The sequence below is a fragment of the Mollisia scopiformis genome, assembly GCF_001500285.1.
Source record: "Mollisia scopiformis unplaced genomic scaffold LY89scaffold_5, whole genome shotgun sequence".
Lineage (NCBI taxonomy): Eukaryota > Fungi > Ascomycota > Leotiomycetes > Helotiales > Mollisiaceae > Mollisia > Mollisia scopiformis.
In genome coordinates this window covers 1,551,018-1,566,421 of record NW_017263585.1, presented here as the reverse complement: position 1 = coordinate 1,566,421, position 15,404 = coordinate 1,551,018, and the positions used below count along the sequence as shown (strand labels likewise).

The 15,404-nt window shown below is 45.8% G+C and overlaps 4 protein-coding genes across 4 annotated transcripts; all 4 read right to left on the bottom strand.

Annotated features, from left to right (window-relative positions):
• Positions 1 to 352: 352 nt before the first annotated feature.
• On the bottom strand, positions 353 to 996 carry LY89DRAFT_681934 (uncharacterized protein). The gene is made up of 3 exons (XM_018214404.1): positions 873 to 996; positions 626 to 773; positions 353 to 476 (listed from the first exon to the last, which is right to left on the bottom strand). The coding sequence occupies exons 1-3, from the start codon at positions 882 to 884 to the stop codon at positions 382 to 384; spliced, it is 255 nt and encodes an 84-aa protein (XP_018075782.1). The 5' UTR covers positions 885 to 996; the 3' UTR covers positions 353 to 381.
• A 1,783-nt stretch (positions 997 to 2,779) lies between these two features.
• On the bottom strand, positions 2,780 to 3,759 carry LY89DRAFT_681932 (uncharacterized protein). The gene has a single exon (XM_018214403.1). It carries the CDS (start codon positions 3,505 to 3,507, stop codon positions 2,932 to 2,934), a length of 576 nt encoding a protein of 191 aa, XP_018075781.1. The 5' UTR covers positions 3,508 to 3,759; the 3' UTR covers positions 2,780 to 2,931.
• Positions 3,760 to 4,771: 1,012 nt separating this feature from the next.
• LY89DRAFT_433374 (uncharacterized protein) lies at positions 4,772 to 6,330 on the bottom strand. Its single transcript, XM_018207497.1, has 2 exons — positions 5,395 to 6,330; positions 4,772 to 5,346 (listed from the first exon to the last, which is right to left on the bottom strand). Exons 1-2 carry the CDS (start codon positions 5,980 to 5,982, stop codon positions 4,987 to 4,989), a joined length of 948 nt encoding a protein of 315 aa, XP_018075780.1. The 5' UTR covers positions 5,983 to 6,330; the 3' UTR covers positions 4,772 to 4,986.
• Positions 6,331 to 8,994: 2,664 nt separating this feature from the next.
• LY89DRAFT_433299 (uncharacterized protein) lies at positions 8,995 to 9,782 on the bottom strand. The gene has a single exon (XM_018207496.1). The coding sequence runs from the start codon at positions 9,625 to 9,627 to the stop codon at positions 9,175 to 9,177; it is 453 nt and encodes a 150-aa protein (XP_018075779.1). The 5' UTR covers positions 9,628 to 9,782; the 3' UTR covers positions 8,995 to 9,174.
• Positions 9,783 to 15,404: the final 5,622 nt, after the last annotated feature.

Sequence of the window (15,404 nt, the reverse complement as noted above, 5' to 3'; positions counted from 1 at the left end):
GGTGGAGTTGGAATGATGGCGGAAAGTATGAATTTGTATAGGGCAGGTACAAGCGAGCAGATCGAGATCTGGTCGCACGTGATTGATGATATCACATGCAATAGGTTTGCAGGAGAAAAAGGTCTTCCAGTTGAAAGCAATATGCCGGACATTAATATTAATGCATCATCATCTGAAGTAGATGTTTGGTGCTAAAGAAAATTTTGACAACAATCGGAACTAGTACCGTAGATTGGCGGTAGGTATGGTTGGGATCATTGACTCCACAGAAAGGTATTCACTCACACAAGCCCAAATTACCTTCCCTTACAACCCTCCAGTTTCTCCGTGACTATTTGGAGACCATCTCGTTCAAGGCATAACGTCACCGCCCATTCTGACCTAAGCGCCTTTAAGTCGTTGAACGTCCTCCATGAGGGCCTTTTTGTCACACTCAAGTGACTTCTTGGTCCGTTCGAGGTTCTCGATGTGCTTCTCTATTGACGAGTCAGGATACATTTTTGACAGAAGTCTGGGCCCGAAGACTTCATCCAAGGAGTTGAAACATATCTAGAGCAGCTCCTGAGGATTATCCCGAAGAGCTCGACTGAGAGGAGAAAGAGATGAGGGGAACTATTTGACGTACTGGCGAGGACGAGGACTTCTGCTTTGCTAACTTTCTTTTCTGCTCCTGAGTCGACTCTCCCATAACTATCAGTTTCATTTCCAACGACGTCTGGTGGAAGGGAACTGAGGAGCGTCGAGAATTGGCCATTCAATCTTGTACGGTATTGCTATTGATCGGTAAGCGTGTATCATTTGATCGACAGTAGGTTGGAAAGCAGCTGTTCTGGTCGGAAAGGATAGGAGAAGTAGAAGTTTGAGCGGCATGCCTTTTCCACCATATTATGAGATGTCCTTGCTCCTTTCGAAGTTTCACTTCTGTGATCATTTTCTGAATACGAAATCCTGTGTCCATGTTTGGTGCTGCGAAGTTGGTGGCCCTTTGGTGGAGAATTGCTATTGTCAGGTCTACTCGAAGAATCTCTTCGCTTTTTGCGAGCGGACCTATCGGATCTTGAACCAGATGTTCGCTTTGCACGTTGCGACACTCCCCAAGCAGCTTTGCGTGGACTCTGAGGATTTTCGTAGTTCTCAGAAGGTTGATATTGGTTGCTTGGCGTTTCGGTCTCTTCTCCAGCCTCGCCATCACATGCCGTTGAGGGGTCGTAAATCATAGAAAGCGGCAGATAGGATGATGTTGATCCTGGAGGATTCATTGTTGGCGACCAAGTCAAATTCCAGAGTGGTACAGGGACGTTTTGAGGATATTCCACAATGGAATTGCCGAATGAATTCATTGTCGGGCTACTTGAAGGAGTCGAGACCAAAGAGTCTTTGAAACTGTCGTCGAAAACGTTCCATGAGTCTCCATTTGAAGGTGTATAGACCCCTGGTGATGAGATCGGCGATGCAGCATAATAATCGCTTGGCTGATTGTCATTGGGCCAATCCGGTATGCTCAGGATGGGAGACGCCAGCCAATCTTGTTGTTGTGATGTTGTGTCGCTCATTTGTTGACCTGCGGGGTAATTGTACCCCACTCCCAACACCTGCTATAGTTAGATGTCATTGAGAGTTTTGTGAAAGACGATGGGAGCCCTTTCCTGACTGTGTTTCCTTGATGTGTTCATCTATGTAGGACTTTTGAAAGTCGAATGTAGCGTGTCTTCCAGAGAGAAAATGTGTGTGCGGGATCTAATGAATACTGAGATGAGAAAAGAATAGAAGGGCGCTTGGAATATATGGATAGATGACTTCGGCATCATATAATGAGATTCCACAGTACAAGGCCCGGCTCAAGCCATTTTCTCCACCTTGCGGATCTGTGGCTGCACCTCTGACAGCATTCTGGCACCGTAATCAGGTGTTGAGTAGAACTTAATTGTGATGCATGCACTTCCTGTCTAGTACATGTGCTGCAAAATGTCGCTTATATCCCACTTGAAAGAGTATTTGTTGCCTTGTGGAGCCTTGGCTTTGCCGGAGCTTTCCAGGTCTGGTATGCCAATGCCAGCCGACAGCATACCGGAACCAAAGACAGTCGAGAGAAAAAAGAAATCCAGCTTGTGAGAAGGTGGCGATATTGATCTCAGAAGCGCATTGGACGTCATCATTGGCTCAGCGAACGGAGTGTGCTCCGCTGCGTCTGGAAGCACGCGATTGTCAGTCGTCGAAAACAATCGAGATTCGGTACCCGGCGGAGTTGATATGAACGTTGTACGGTATGCAATAGTTGTTTCGAGCCCTTCATGCAGCTACCCCGCTGTGGGATATTGTACATGCAAGTGTGACCTCAATGGGAAGAGCTTTCAGTCTGTCGTCGTCGACTTAAGAATCTTAGCTTCCTAGTCACGTGAACGCTAACTTAAGTGAGTACTTTCCGTCATCTCTTGGCTACCATAAGTCTAGACGACATTGATATGTGGTATCGGTGGACTTGTCTTCATACCTAGAGCTAGAGAATTATCTTCTAGATCTCAGTGTCGACGATGGACTTGTTTTTCATCAAAACCACCAATCGAGCCGTCCTATAAAATCCCAACCTTACTGTAAGCCTTTAGTGAGGAAGTGTGAAAGTCTTCGTAATTCTAAATATGCGTTTCGATGTATAGCGATAGATAATCAAGTTGCATCTACAGTTTTCTGGTCAAGGCGCCAACTTTATGTGATCGATAACATTCAATTCAAGCATTGAGCACCAAGTGTTCGCTCTTTGCCTCAATTTACATTGTTGGTATTTCCAGGACACTAGGCCCAAGTTCCCCAACTGCATGAAGTGCTGAGAACAACGTTGCGAACTCGTTATTCATCCTCCCTCTATACCTCATTTCTGTGGTATCATGCTCACCTACACGGTTCTGTTTCGCATGCCTGTTTGTACTTGATCTCTTAGGCTTTGTTTTGGAAGAACTTGTTGCTGTCGACAGTAGCTGGTAGTTCTGTTAGCTTTTCTTTATGATGGCGCATCTGTGTGTTCACCTTAGTCGTATGGTCTGTGTAAGATTTGTTTATATCTATCTGCTCTCCAGTATTGTAACCCATAAAGGAAGTGGTGGATAGTGGCGATGTCGTCATAGCTGGATACACGAAGTCAGAAGTAGTTGTGTTGTTGTATTCGGGACTGGTCCGCCCCAATGTATAGTGAAACGGGTTTTCTCCTTCTGCAGGAGTCGTGGTGATCATGGAATATAGATCTGTGGCGTAATGAAGGTCGTTCGAAACGTTTGGTACGTTTCCTTGGAAAGATGCTGTTGAGATGGAATCCCTATCCCACGTCTCCCAATGTTGTGCGTTGCGAAAGCTTTCCTCAAAAGGATTGCAAGAAGACTCTAAGCTCGGACTGGGGAAGGTCGTGGATGAATCAAAAGTCAACGGTGGCTCGCCGTGATCGGAGTTGACATGCCAATCCAACGTTGGAAATGCGTCTTCAGAATTACATTCTTCTTCTCCATCTAATGATGTCATGCCTTCTGATCGAAATGGATGCTGGTCAGCAGAAAGGTTGGACCTTCACGCAATTTTGCAAATTAAGTGAATGGTGGAGATGCGAGAAAGAATACAAGTCTTGCGAAAGTCGAGTCTTCGTTCGAAGGATCCAAAGAACAACTGTTCCACATGCTGGCACTGGGATGCTGATTGGAAGAACGCTCGAATGTTGAAGCTTGGTGGCCACTGAACTTGTGGAGGTGCAGGACACAGATATCTGAAGGCTTCTTCGATGCTGACCGGAGATTGCTTCCGTCCTCAATGAACTACCGCCTGGCTGTGGGTGATGACCGAGAAAGAGGTTTGTCACTAATATTGCGAAAAGTTTGAAACTTAGAGGGCAACGAGCGAAGCCACTGTGGCAAATGTTCTCGATTGCCACTCATTCTTCGATTCGAGGAACGTAATCTTCTGCCAGGAAAACCATAGCCTGTGATGCGAGTCCAATGAGAAACCAGCGCACGTTGTGGAGAGGATGCTGGGATACAAATCAATGAGGTACTTCCCACAGCCTGCTCTGACGGCTTTGCTGAGCACCAGTCATATCAGACTCTGCTCCAAAGGCATGCTACACGCCTCGTGATGCTACTGCATGGAATATGCATCCATGAGACCATTCCGCGGATCATCCTCCGCCATTGTTGAAAGATAAGGGGCGGTGCAACAGCGAATCACGTGGATGACTTCGTCGAAGGGACTGGGACTGAGTGGTCAACGAATACGGTTGAGCAACTCAGCATGAAATGTTGTGGATCAAGAATAAATTGATTATGCAAGTACCATGGACAGTATCAACTGTGGTCATATAACTCTTGCTTTGTAAACAAATTGGCAAGCCTCAACTGAGAGTAATCGACATAAATTTCGCATGAGATATTGGCAGCTTTACGTTAAATATAAGACCACTTGGTCTTCCTGGTACTGCGGTACACGTTGAACAGAAGATATTTCGCAAAAAATCGTTCTGGTCAGTGCTAGATGCTGTGCTTTTGAGGTTATATATGTCAAGCGCGAACCTCGTGAAATGAGGGGCGTCACTGACGTCATTCCGATGAAACCAGAAACTTGATCTATTGCACTGTTGGATAAATATCCGTCTCTGACCTCTTTTGGTCATGAATATTCTATCATTCAGGCAGTCTGTTGCTTGTGGTTCGTTACATCACCGTCACCTTGGTTTGACTAATGCTTTTATGAGGATGCTTCAAAGCGCTTGTCAAAGAATTGGAAACTTCAAGTAAGTAACCCATTTGCATATTTTTGGCCGTCACTAATAGACTGTAGCTAACTCTTCATTGTCTCCACAGCAGTGCTATGGTTGATAAATGTTCAACGTTGCGTTGCAAGACGACCAAAAAAAAGCCGTATCTCTGCGGAGTCTTCATGGACCTTGAGATCCTCGAGCCAGGTCATGCTCTCTTGCATTAAATTCCACAGCCACTCTCCCTCATACGCCTATCAACTACTAGTTTGTCTCCGACAATCATCATATATCCTCTTAAACGCATCCACATCCAATTGTAATGATCTCCCTACTTGCTTCAGCTTTATTCCCTCCTTCTCCAGTTGTCCAATGTATTTCTTCGCGAGGTCAAGGATATCCATCTTGCTCAAGCCTCTCTCTATCTGAAGTCCTCCAAGCCCAGTGATTTCCGAAGCAATAAGCTTCTCGGGAAGTGCTGCCAACAGGAGAGCAAACTCTTCGCTCAAGCGAGCTCGATATCGCTTCTCGATGGTGTGCTGCTTGGATCTGCTTCTTTGCTCTCGATACGGATTTGAGGCGATTGTCTTTGGAGACCGGGGCGCGCTTGGAGATTCCTACTCTTGTATTTAGTGTCTGTTTTTGCTAGTTGAGGGTTATCTTACCAGTGATGCGATTTCCGTCGGAAAGGGAGAAGTTGCATTTCCATTAGACCAGTGCTTTTGAACAGACTTTACCATATTGGGGTAACCAAAGCAGGGAGTATGAACAGCATTATATCTGGCAGACGACTCATATGAGTAACCAGGAGTCACATCGCCCTGTTGTTCGTTGGGTTTCGTCAGTGGCAGCAGGTATGGATTCTTTGAGGTATTCTGTGATGTCTGCGTGCCTGTAGATGGTGGAGTAGGGTAGAGGCTGAACGATGATCCGGAGAATATAGGTGTGTATCCCTCAACAAGCTGCTGGGTCGGATTATATCCTGTCTGGGTCTGGTTTTCATCCCAGTTTTCCCACAAATCTATGTTTGCGAAGCTTTCATCAAATGGATTGCTCGCAGGATCGTCAAAGCTGGCGAACGTTGACGCTGTAGTCAATTCGGGGACTTCAGAGTCGTGTAGAGGGTCGAATGCCGGTAGGGAGAGAGCTATCGTTGGCGAGCCTTCGCATATCGGAAGATGAGGCACCGAACAGTCATGGAAGCCTTCGTGGTCTTGAGAGACACTGTATTGACTGGATCGCTTTCGACTCATCCTACACCGACGAAATTAATGCTTTCAATGCGGTTTAGCAGACCTTACCACCAAGAAAGGTTTCGTATTGAAGAAGTGCAAGCAGCGACGCCATATCGTTGAATATGACAGACTGTTGGTGTAGGTGACACAACTTACAAGTTCTGCAATACATACTGTGATGTCGGCTGACGGGCCTGTAGATGCTAGAAGAACTACTATACTCGGATCGCGCTGATAGGAGCCGTCGGCCAACTCTATCTTCCACTTGCTCGCACTTTTTCTTGGATTGGACCCTTTTGGAATTCTGCACAGGGAGATGGTAGAGATTGATCCCGCATTTGACGTTCGAGCCCGTTCTGTGTCAGTTTAGACTGGAGATTCTGGAACGTCTTCTCAGTGCAGAGTTCTCTGTGCAAACTTCTCCGTGCCACTTGGGTTTGAAACATCGATGCTCACCTTCCATTCGATCTAGACAACGGTGCAAGATCGTCTAAGGATTTTTTGAGACCGAAAGTTAGAGGTAATGAAGGTGCTTGCTTCTTCAATTTGAGAAGTGATAATCATCTTCAGACCGTCCCAACATCCACAGTACCATGGGCCCTCGACTTTCGTCAACAAAACGCCATCCTCGCTTGACAAAGAACCTGCATGCATACTATGCACACATCGTACGAGTTTCCGGACGTAGTTCCTATCTTTGGACCTCGTTTCTCGTCACGTGAAAGTGTCTTCTCAATCTTTCGCCAGATGTGATCCTCAACGGACAGTAGAACAACGGGGTGGAGTACTTCTAAGTCTCTCGAGGTGTAAAGAAGCTACATCGAGGATCACGACCATAGTTGAACGGAAGAAAAGTACTTAGAGACGAATTGTTAATTTCTTGAATTGATAATTAGAACAGTGCTCCAAGATCAACTGCGAATTCGGGTTCTGGACCTTTAGCAACGTTATCGAATGCTCCAGTGTTTGGATAATCACAGTATACAGAAAATACTATCAAATCGGATGACAAGAAGAATTGGAACTGGCCATTGATGTCACGAAGGCACACATGCATGTTTTTGATATGGATAGGAAATGGGCTGACATTATTGCGAATCATGTCACTATTCACAGCCGACTGATATCAATCTTTATTGAGCAACTTGATCGTAATTTGTGCAAGAAATATCGTCTTGAGATTGTCCTACGACAAAGCAAATGCTATGAACAGCTGAGAAGCAAGTTATGGGCAAGAGTCTGCTCCCATGGAGCCTCCTCCTGAACGGACATGTTGTGGACCTCTATCATCCTTTGTACCCAAGAACGGCCTTAGCTACTGCTAAAGGATTCTCAACAAGAGACCCCTTTCTACACGTTCCATGTCCCAGTGTGTGTTGTGTGGCAAGGGTTTGAGCATAATGTGCAAAACCATTCCACTTACTTTATGCGAGATCTCCTCTGGTCCATGAATCCAACTTGCAGCTGGTTTTAGTCTTTTCTCCGCACTCTCTTCGAGAGGTCGTTCAGAGCATGATCAAGTCCAGCAGATGCGAAAGAGTCGACCATCCGAGACTCTTGTCTAGCCTTGCTTCAGACCATTTGTCAATTCTGGCCAAAGTCTTTCTCCTTCGCTTCTCCGTCATGTCTTCTCATCACAGTTCTTCCAGTATGCGTGTATATGTGTTCGTATTCTTCTGCGTGTAGAGCTATGCTAGCGTGTTTTGGAGAGTGCCCTGCCGATAGGATGGGAAGGAAGGTAGGTGGACGAGAGATGCTTGGCACTTGCGATGCTTAGGTGATCGACAGAACTTCGATAGCGTTTTGTGGATTTGAAGGTTTAATGCCTTGATCATTGCATTGCGGATTGTCTGCGTCTGCCTTTGAACGCATCGATCGTGTCGAGCAGGGAGGTTCCTGGACGGACCGTCAGTTGGATCTTTCTGAATACACAAGTACGAGAGATGTTGTCAACAGCATCAGTACGCGACACTAGTAGCTTGCAAGACTAAAGTCCAAATGTGAAGCTGCCAGTGTCGAGTCAACGAGGTCGAAAGAGAATGAGTTGAAGAGCAAGATGTTGAACCTGATTCAAACTAAACTGTCAAGCGTACCTTTGAGCGCCATGAGCGCTGGATGTTCAAGTCTAGAGATACATTAGAGATCGGCGGGTTAGAGTACAGAAGATACGTCTGAAAGACCCTCTCGCATCTGCCAAGTCCCGTTGAGCCATTCTGCGTCGTTACTTTCAGTTCGCATACCACACGACGGAGGTGTCTCCTATACTTGTTGATAACATTCCTCTTGAACTGCTTCGATGTGATCCGTGTATAAATCCGCTTACTTTTCGTTCATCAGAGTTGATTGGTTATATTGGTAAGTGCTGAAAATGCAAATTATAGAGGAACAGTTTTGGAAAAGAAGGAGACAGAGGCAAGACTGGAAGGGTGATGGAGCTAGGCTTGAATGGTAGACCTGAAGCGACAGACTAGTGAAGAGCAGACATCGAAGAGAGTATCAGTGAGCCATGTCGATGTCAGCTTAACTGCAATTTCCTTTCCGTATTGATTGGTTTTGTAGAAACAAGATCAAGTTATTCCACGCAGGGCACTGATAAAGATCTCATATTTACTATCATATGTGCCGAGGGCATCACTTCTCCGTCGGCGCGGCGATATGGGCGCTATGGATCCAGGCACGGAAGTCCTCTCAAACTTTTTCCAAAGGCCGCATAAATCGTTGCACCGAGGCGATTCTAGCTCTAGCACAGCCAATAAAGTGTGCGATAATGCTGCTGACAATCTAGGGGGTGATATAAAGAAAGGTGATTCGCAGTCACGGCACTCAATCCGGCGTTGTCGTGTTGCTTAAGTTGTTGCTCAGAATCTGATGCTCGATCACGGGCCAAGCGAAATAGGGAGATACTGTATCTCGCCATTTTGAAACACGGTTCTTGCACAATATCTTACAATAACAGATCACATTGCATGCTATGCAATGCTCTCATGTAGCCTGTGTCACTGCACTGGAAAATTCTAGAAGAAAAACCAGACAAAGAATATGCGTGAGTTTTTGTTTCGTAACTCGCACGTGACACCCCTGATTCGATTTTGAGATTTCTTTCTTCTATGAAATTTTCTTCCCCTACAGCTGACGTGGGGATATCGAGCTTCAAGGTTCTAATGTCGCCTCTCGCAGCACTGAGGCGACTTGCCACCGAACTTGACTTTTTCATGGGACCAACTCTCCAGTCAACTGCACCAATCCTTTCAGCAATTGCATCTGACCTTTCAGCATGACCTTCTCTTCTTTGAGCTGCGCCTCCTCTTCCTCCAAAGTGGCAATATGCTGCTTGGCTAAGTCCAGAATCTCAATCTTGCTGAGTGTCTTGTCTCCGTCAGTCCCATGACTACTCGTAATTTCGACTGGCAGTGCGTCCAGAAGCACCGAGTACTGGTCGTTGAGTCTTGCTCGGTACTGACGCTCTACATTGTTGTGGACTCTATGGCTCCCGCCTCTTGGTGATCGCCGAGAGCGAGCTGCGGATCGGGAATCTTTTGATGCCGTTGAGTTGAACCTTGTAGGCATCGAAATTGATGCTGACTTCTGCTGCGGTTGGGGAGCTGACTTAGTCTGTCTTGAGGATCGCACAGGCATATCAGTTGAAGTGGAAAGTGGCGACATTAAGCTACTAGATGTCGGCGTGGAAATAGAGGGTGTTTGGCCACTTGCTAAGGGAATGTTAGACAAGAGATGTGATTCAAGATGGGAGGGCTATGTATACCTTGGACTGAACAAGCAGAATTTCGTCCAAAGTAATCATCTTGCGTGAGAGTTTGGAAAGAGGTACCGGAGGCAGAGTGGGTGGTGATTTGGCTGCCTGGCGACATCAGTCGTCCATTATCGATAGTGGCAAAACTGTCCACGGATGGAAGATGACTAGATATCGTTTCTGTCGACTGAGGATCCCATTGTTCCCACACTTCAGGTACCCAGAGCTCTTCGTTGTAGTGGCTTACAAACTTATTGACGACAGGGTATAATGTTTGTATATTGTGTTCTGAGGAAGCAGGCCAGCTTGGCGGTACAGAATCTGGTAAAAATTGCCATTCTAATCCTTGGTCGTTGTCGGCATCTTGGCGGGGTTCCGAACTTCCAAACAAGTATGTCTGACATTGGATATCAGCACCACAGACCATCATGGTCAGTTGAATATGCTTAGAATTGTATTCTTACACTAGGGGTATCCATTGACTAAGTGCAGCCCAGTTGGGTCACCAAGAAGATTATATTTTTACTTCAAGTTCTGAGGACTGAGGGATTTTTGCGGAGATTCGGCACTCTTCGGAGATATGGAGCGGAGCTTTAGGGCAATTACTTTGAAAAGCATCATTCCTTACAACTTTGGAAAGAAGATCCAGATCGACGAAGCAAAGAGTAGGGAAATCCCGAAGACTGTTGCTGTCACTGCGATGCGGATACTGGTACAAGAAGAGGGGAGGTTTGCGTGATACGAGAGAAACCCAAAGTCCCTTCGTGCATATGCTACGTAGAAACAGGATAATTAATTGAGTATTCCTACTGTGGGTTTAACCACGATTACCACCCAATTTTCGATGCTCGCTGCCACTTTGTGTTGCAAGTGGTGCAAAAATATGGGTCGGTTGAACCAATTAAAATGCAGAAACGCAGCATTCATACGGGGAGGCTTTCATAAGACTTCAACTTGAAAGAGTCTAGATCTTTCTTGGTAGGGTTTGAGATAGCGGGGACGGAAGGGAGTACGGTGCAGCCCAGCATAATTTGCATAAGAGTCACATGACTCGATATAAGATTATAATATGTGATATAATTGAAAAGGGGATTGAAGCATGAAGAGAGCGACCAGAAGAAGAATGGTAGGATCGTAAACTTGAGACTAAGACCTCTCTCGAGCTTGAAACTCCGCCTCTGTGACTGACAGCCTTCAGGATATGAAAACATGCTCCATACGGACATTTGGCTTATGACTTGAATCAGGCTTTTGCCATTCGGCTATGTTGCATAGGATGCGAAAGTAGATGAAAATTGTCAACAGGGACTCTTTAGAGAAAGACGTGAAGATTAGATATATGATTCCAATGGCTAAACAGTTCATTGTGACGTCATGTCATGTCATGTCATTTTACGCTACGCTTGTTTAGACTGACCTAATTGACTAGCAAGGTTGCTAGTTTGGTCGTGGATATCAAGCCAGGATGTCCAATGACTGTATCTTATATTGAGGCTTATTTTGAGGCACCCTATCTCGTAAGACATGATCAACGCGACTCGGAAGTTCCAGCTCTCGATCGGGTCTCAAGCTGCGCACTGATGGTATCTTGAGTTGAATAGAAAGAGAAGAAACATAGAGCAACTCGCTATGCCTGCCATAACACATAATCAAGGTAGAAAAGGACCGCCTTGTTGAAACCATTCGTCTTTCAGCTTCTCATACTCTCTGGCAAGCTCTTTGTTTGCTCCTGCTAAGAACTTCGTCTCTATCTCAAGCCTCTTAATGTACTGTTCTGCCATGGCTAATGTATCCGCCTTGCTGACTAGCTTTTCCGAGCCATCTTGAAGCCCACTCCCAGCTCTGATCTCTGCGGGTATCCTACCAAGTAACTGTGTGAAGTGGCTGTTCAACCGAGTCCTGTATTGCTTTTCGACTTCGTTGTGTTTGCTGTTTGAGGATGAAGGTTTTCGTCCCAAGCTTTTGTTCTTGTGCTTGGTGGGTCGTTGCGGATAGGCAGCAAAGGTACAATTCCGAGTCGAGTTGGCAGTCCTGAGTCCGGGAGCGTGTGAGCTAGTTAAGGTCGATGCTACTTGCTAGCTCCTCGCGGATGGCTCATTTTGCCAATTGCGTATTTCGTTGTTTGCTGCGTTGGTAACTGTATTGTGATCCAGGTGTAAGGTTTGAATACCTTCTTGTGAAACATTTTTCTCTGAATATAGAGTGTTTTGATGCGAGTTGTCAAAGGTGGGAGAGTATTCTTGGTCGAATGTTGGAAATTGCCACGCCATCTGCCACACGTTGTGAAACGCGTATGATGGTACTTTGGTGACTGTTGGCCCATTTAGACAATTATCACCAGGAGATTGCCATTCTTCATTCCACCTGGGCTCGGTAGCTCTGTTGTCAAATTGATGCGCGTCTGTAAGAAAAGCATCAAATGCCAGCTGTTCGAATTGTGCCGGATCGTAAAATGGGAGATCAGGATCGTCCTCCTTTAATGCATTGTCACAGCTACTACCGAAGGTATTCTCGCCGTCCATAGAAGTGGGTGTATCTTGCAGGCTGACTGTAGATGAAGATAGCTGAGAGAGACTTGGAGAGATCGGGAGTTGCGTCGAGTATGCAGGTGGGAGGTAGGTATGGTGGTTGACATTAAAGAAGGTAGGGAGCTGTATCGAATCTATAGGTCTATTCTCGATCTGTAACTTCAGTTAGTAGCTTCGCAGATAGACAACAAGCCTACTGCTTTGTCGTGCTTGATATTATTGCGTTGGAGACTTTCCTTGAAACACATTCGCGCAAGAATTGAGCGTTCTAGGTGGCGTATGCTCTTGATGGTGGAGCGTAGCAGAAGTGCAGTTGGGCCAGCTCCAATGAGATTGTCGTGGCCAATGGAATCTGGAAAGCCTTGATTTATATTGGAGTTGTATTTCAACTTAAAGCAATCTTGTACAAGTTGAGCATCCTAATGCCCGTGGGTGTCGACTCTCATTAATATTTGCCGACAGCTGAGACAGGGCGGCGATCCGCAGCCCTACTGGTTCTCAGTAACCCTTCAATCTAAAAGAGATACGGTGCATATAAAGCATTCGGCTTGCCCGAATTAGAGTATTGTAAAACCAACCAGCCGCTGCGCAGCCATTCCAAAGTTCCAGAACACCAGGCTCAGTATACTGCACCCATAGAGTACATTTAGCTGAGCAAGGGCCCGTAAGAATGTTTGAATACGTGATTGGGCGACAGGCAGCCGAATGGATTCTTCATATGGGCGACCCTGGCCAACGTGCAGACTCTGTAGCAGCTCCCGATGTTTGCATTCCGATGGGACAGCTTACAGCCCGATGAATATGGCCGATCACCAAGCTATTCCTCAAAAGTATCTTTCATCCTGGCTAAGAAAACTATTCGTTGGCACCCACTGCAGAACGTATTGAAAGTTCCAGGCAGTTCTAGATGCTCCATAGGCAGGCTCAAGAAAGATGGCTGCATCAACGATTGGAAACCTGGCGTGATTCTGATGGCAATATGTTTCTTCTTCCGTCTGGTGACTGTTTGCAGCGGATGTCCTTCCGTAAGAAGTCTTGTACTCTCATGGGTAGTGCCACGTGATATGAATGTCACCCCTTTCCATCCATGGTATGTCCTCCGGCCTCGGCTGAAATGCTTCTACCTGCTCAGCCCCACGATCTTCCTCGATTTAAAGCCAGCCTTGTCTCGAATAGCTTTAGTTGAGACACCTAGTGACCACTCCTTCCCTAGAGCTTATCTCTGTGCTGTCTCTATGGAAGCAAGCTGCTCTGCTGAGCCGAAACCTATGCAGAATTAGGCATTTGATTCTCTGTCATTTGGATATTGGTTACTTTCCAGTTCTTTCTGTTGTTTTAGATTTCCAACTACAAATGTAGCATGCGTCCTCAGCAAAAGTGCAAGCTCCACATGAAACCTTAGTTTAACGAAACTCAATGTCGCCAACACAGGACACTTTCGAAGTTAAGCATCGCTCGCTAGCACACAAGCTTTCGGAGATTTACGTGTATATCGTTTTCAAGTTTCAAGATCCGCCAGGCTTCGTTCAACTCGCGTTCGACCTTTGAGGAAGCTGCTCAGTCTCAGTTGGCATCACTTTCCAAGTTTCTTTTCAAGCAATAACATAGGGAACAATACTTTGTAGATGAACCTATGTAGCTCACATCTGAAAGATAATATAGCAAGCCCCGAGTTCATCATGCCCTCCACGACATTTCCGTATTTACACAAGCCCACAACAAATGAACTTGTGCAAGGCTCCATGTTCATTTGGCGCAGGTTCATTTGGCAAAGCGTTTTGTTCAAAATTCATATCACTTCATCGGCTTAGTTACTCTTGCTAAGCAGAAACAGATACTATGTATGTCCTGAGAAAGTTGTGTACATTTATTAGACCACACTCGTCATCCGATCAAAGGGTGACTTGACAGGCACGTGATGATTTCTTTAAAGTAATGACCTACTTATCTTTCATCTTCCATCTACTTGACAACCATCACATATCTCTGTTCAGAAGTTATTTGGAAGATTTTCCGAAAAAGGAAATCCCAGCACGTGATCGTGGTCATTCATGACACCTGGAATCCCGAGGATGCTCCGACCTGTCCACCACCTCTAAAACTCTTAGACACTATGGCTCCAATCAACTTGTCATGTTGCATTGAAAGAATACAGTGCCCTCATAAGTGTGAGTTGTAGTATATTAAAATCTCGTACATCCAGACGAGCACGTACTTCTGAAATTTCCTGAGTACAAATACCTACCGTAGTCGCGCAACTACGTGTCGATCGAGTAGAATATGCCATAAACTTATTGCCGCAAGTAGGGGCCTCTCTTATTCCGTCTTGCATATAACTCTTCATTTGATTTGTTTACTGAATTTATCCTTGTGTACAGGGCGTCTGAGGAGCAACAATGTCGCCTCCGGAGCTGAAAGGAAATCCCAGATGGGAAGGATAATTCTTTTGTTACGGAATAATATGTCTCCATCAGACGAGTCTCGGTCGCCATTATGATTCCAAGTCCAAGGATTTAGAACTTCCACGCCATGTCAAGTCTGACATTGTAGCACTTGTACTCTCTGGCCCGTACTACCCTGCGATACATTCCAAATGGCATCCTCAGTGGCCATGCTCATCGCAACTCCGCGACGAGAAATCCTTATGCTGTTTCGAGTTCTGTTGCGAAATTATCTCCACGTTGATGTGAGCTGTCACGCCTCATATTTCTTTCATGGAGAGGTGCATTCCGGGTATCCTCGTGAGAAGACCAAAGTCGGGATTATGAGGCGTAAGAGGAAAGATCTGCCTTCGATCCATCAATGCTACAATTTCACTTCGTATCGAACTTGTTAGTCCCTGTTGAGCTTTGTGGTCTTTTCCCCGTCCACATCAGCTGAGCAGATTGCTTCCCATGAAACTTCTGAAGTGGCCCAAACCTCACTCATTGAAAGCGACCAGACATCAACATCAGTAGATCAGATCACAATATACATCACAACGACAGAAACTTTCAGCAGCTTAGCAGCATTTACGTCAACTTTTGAAGACTTAACAACGGCAAGCTTTCTCCTGCCGTCCCTCGTTCATGTCTATGCTAAAGTATGATAGATCACAGAAACAATTTATACCGCGGTGACCTCGACAGAGGCTGACGCTGCGACGGTAGCTTGGCTTCCAG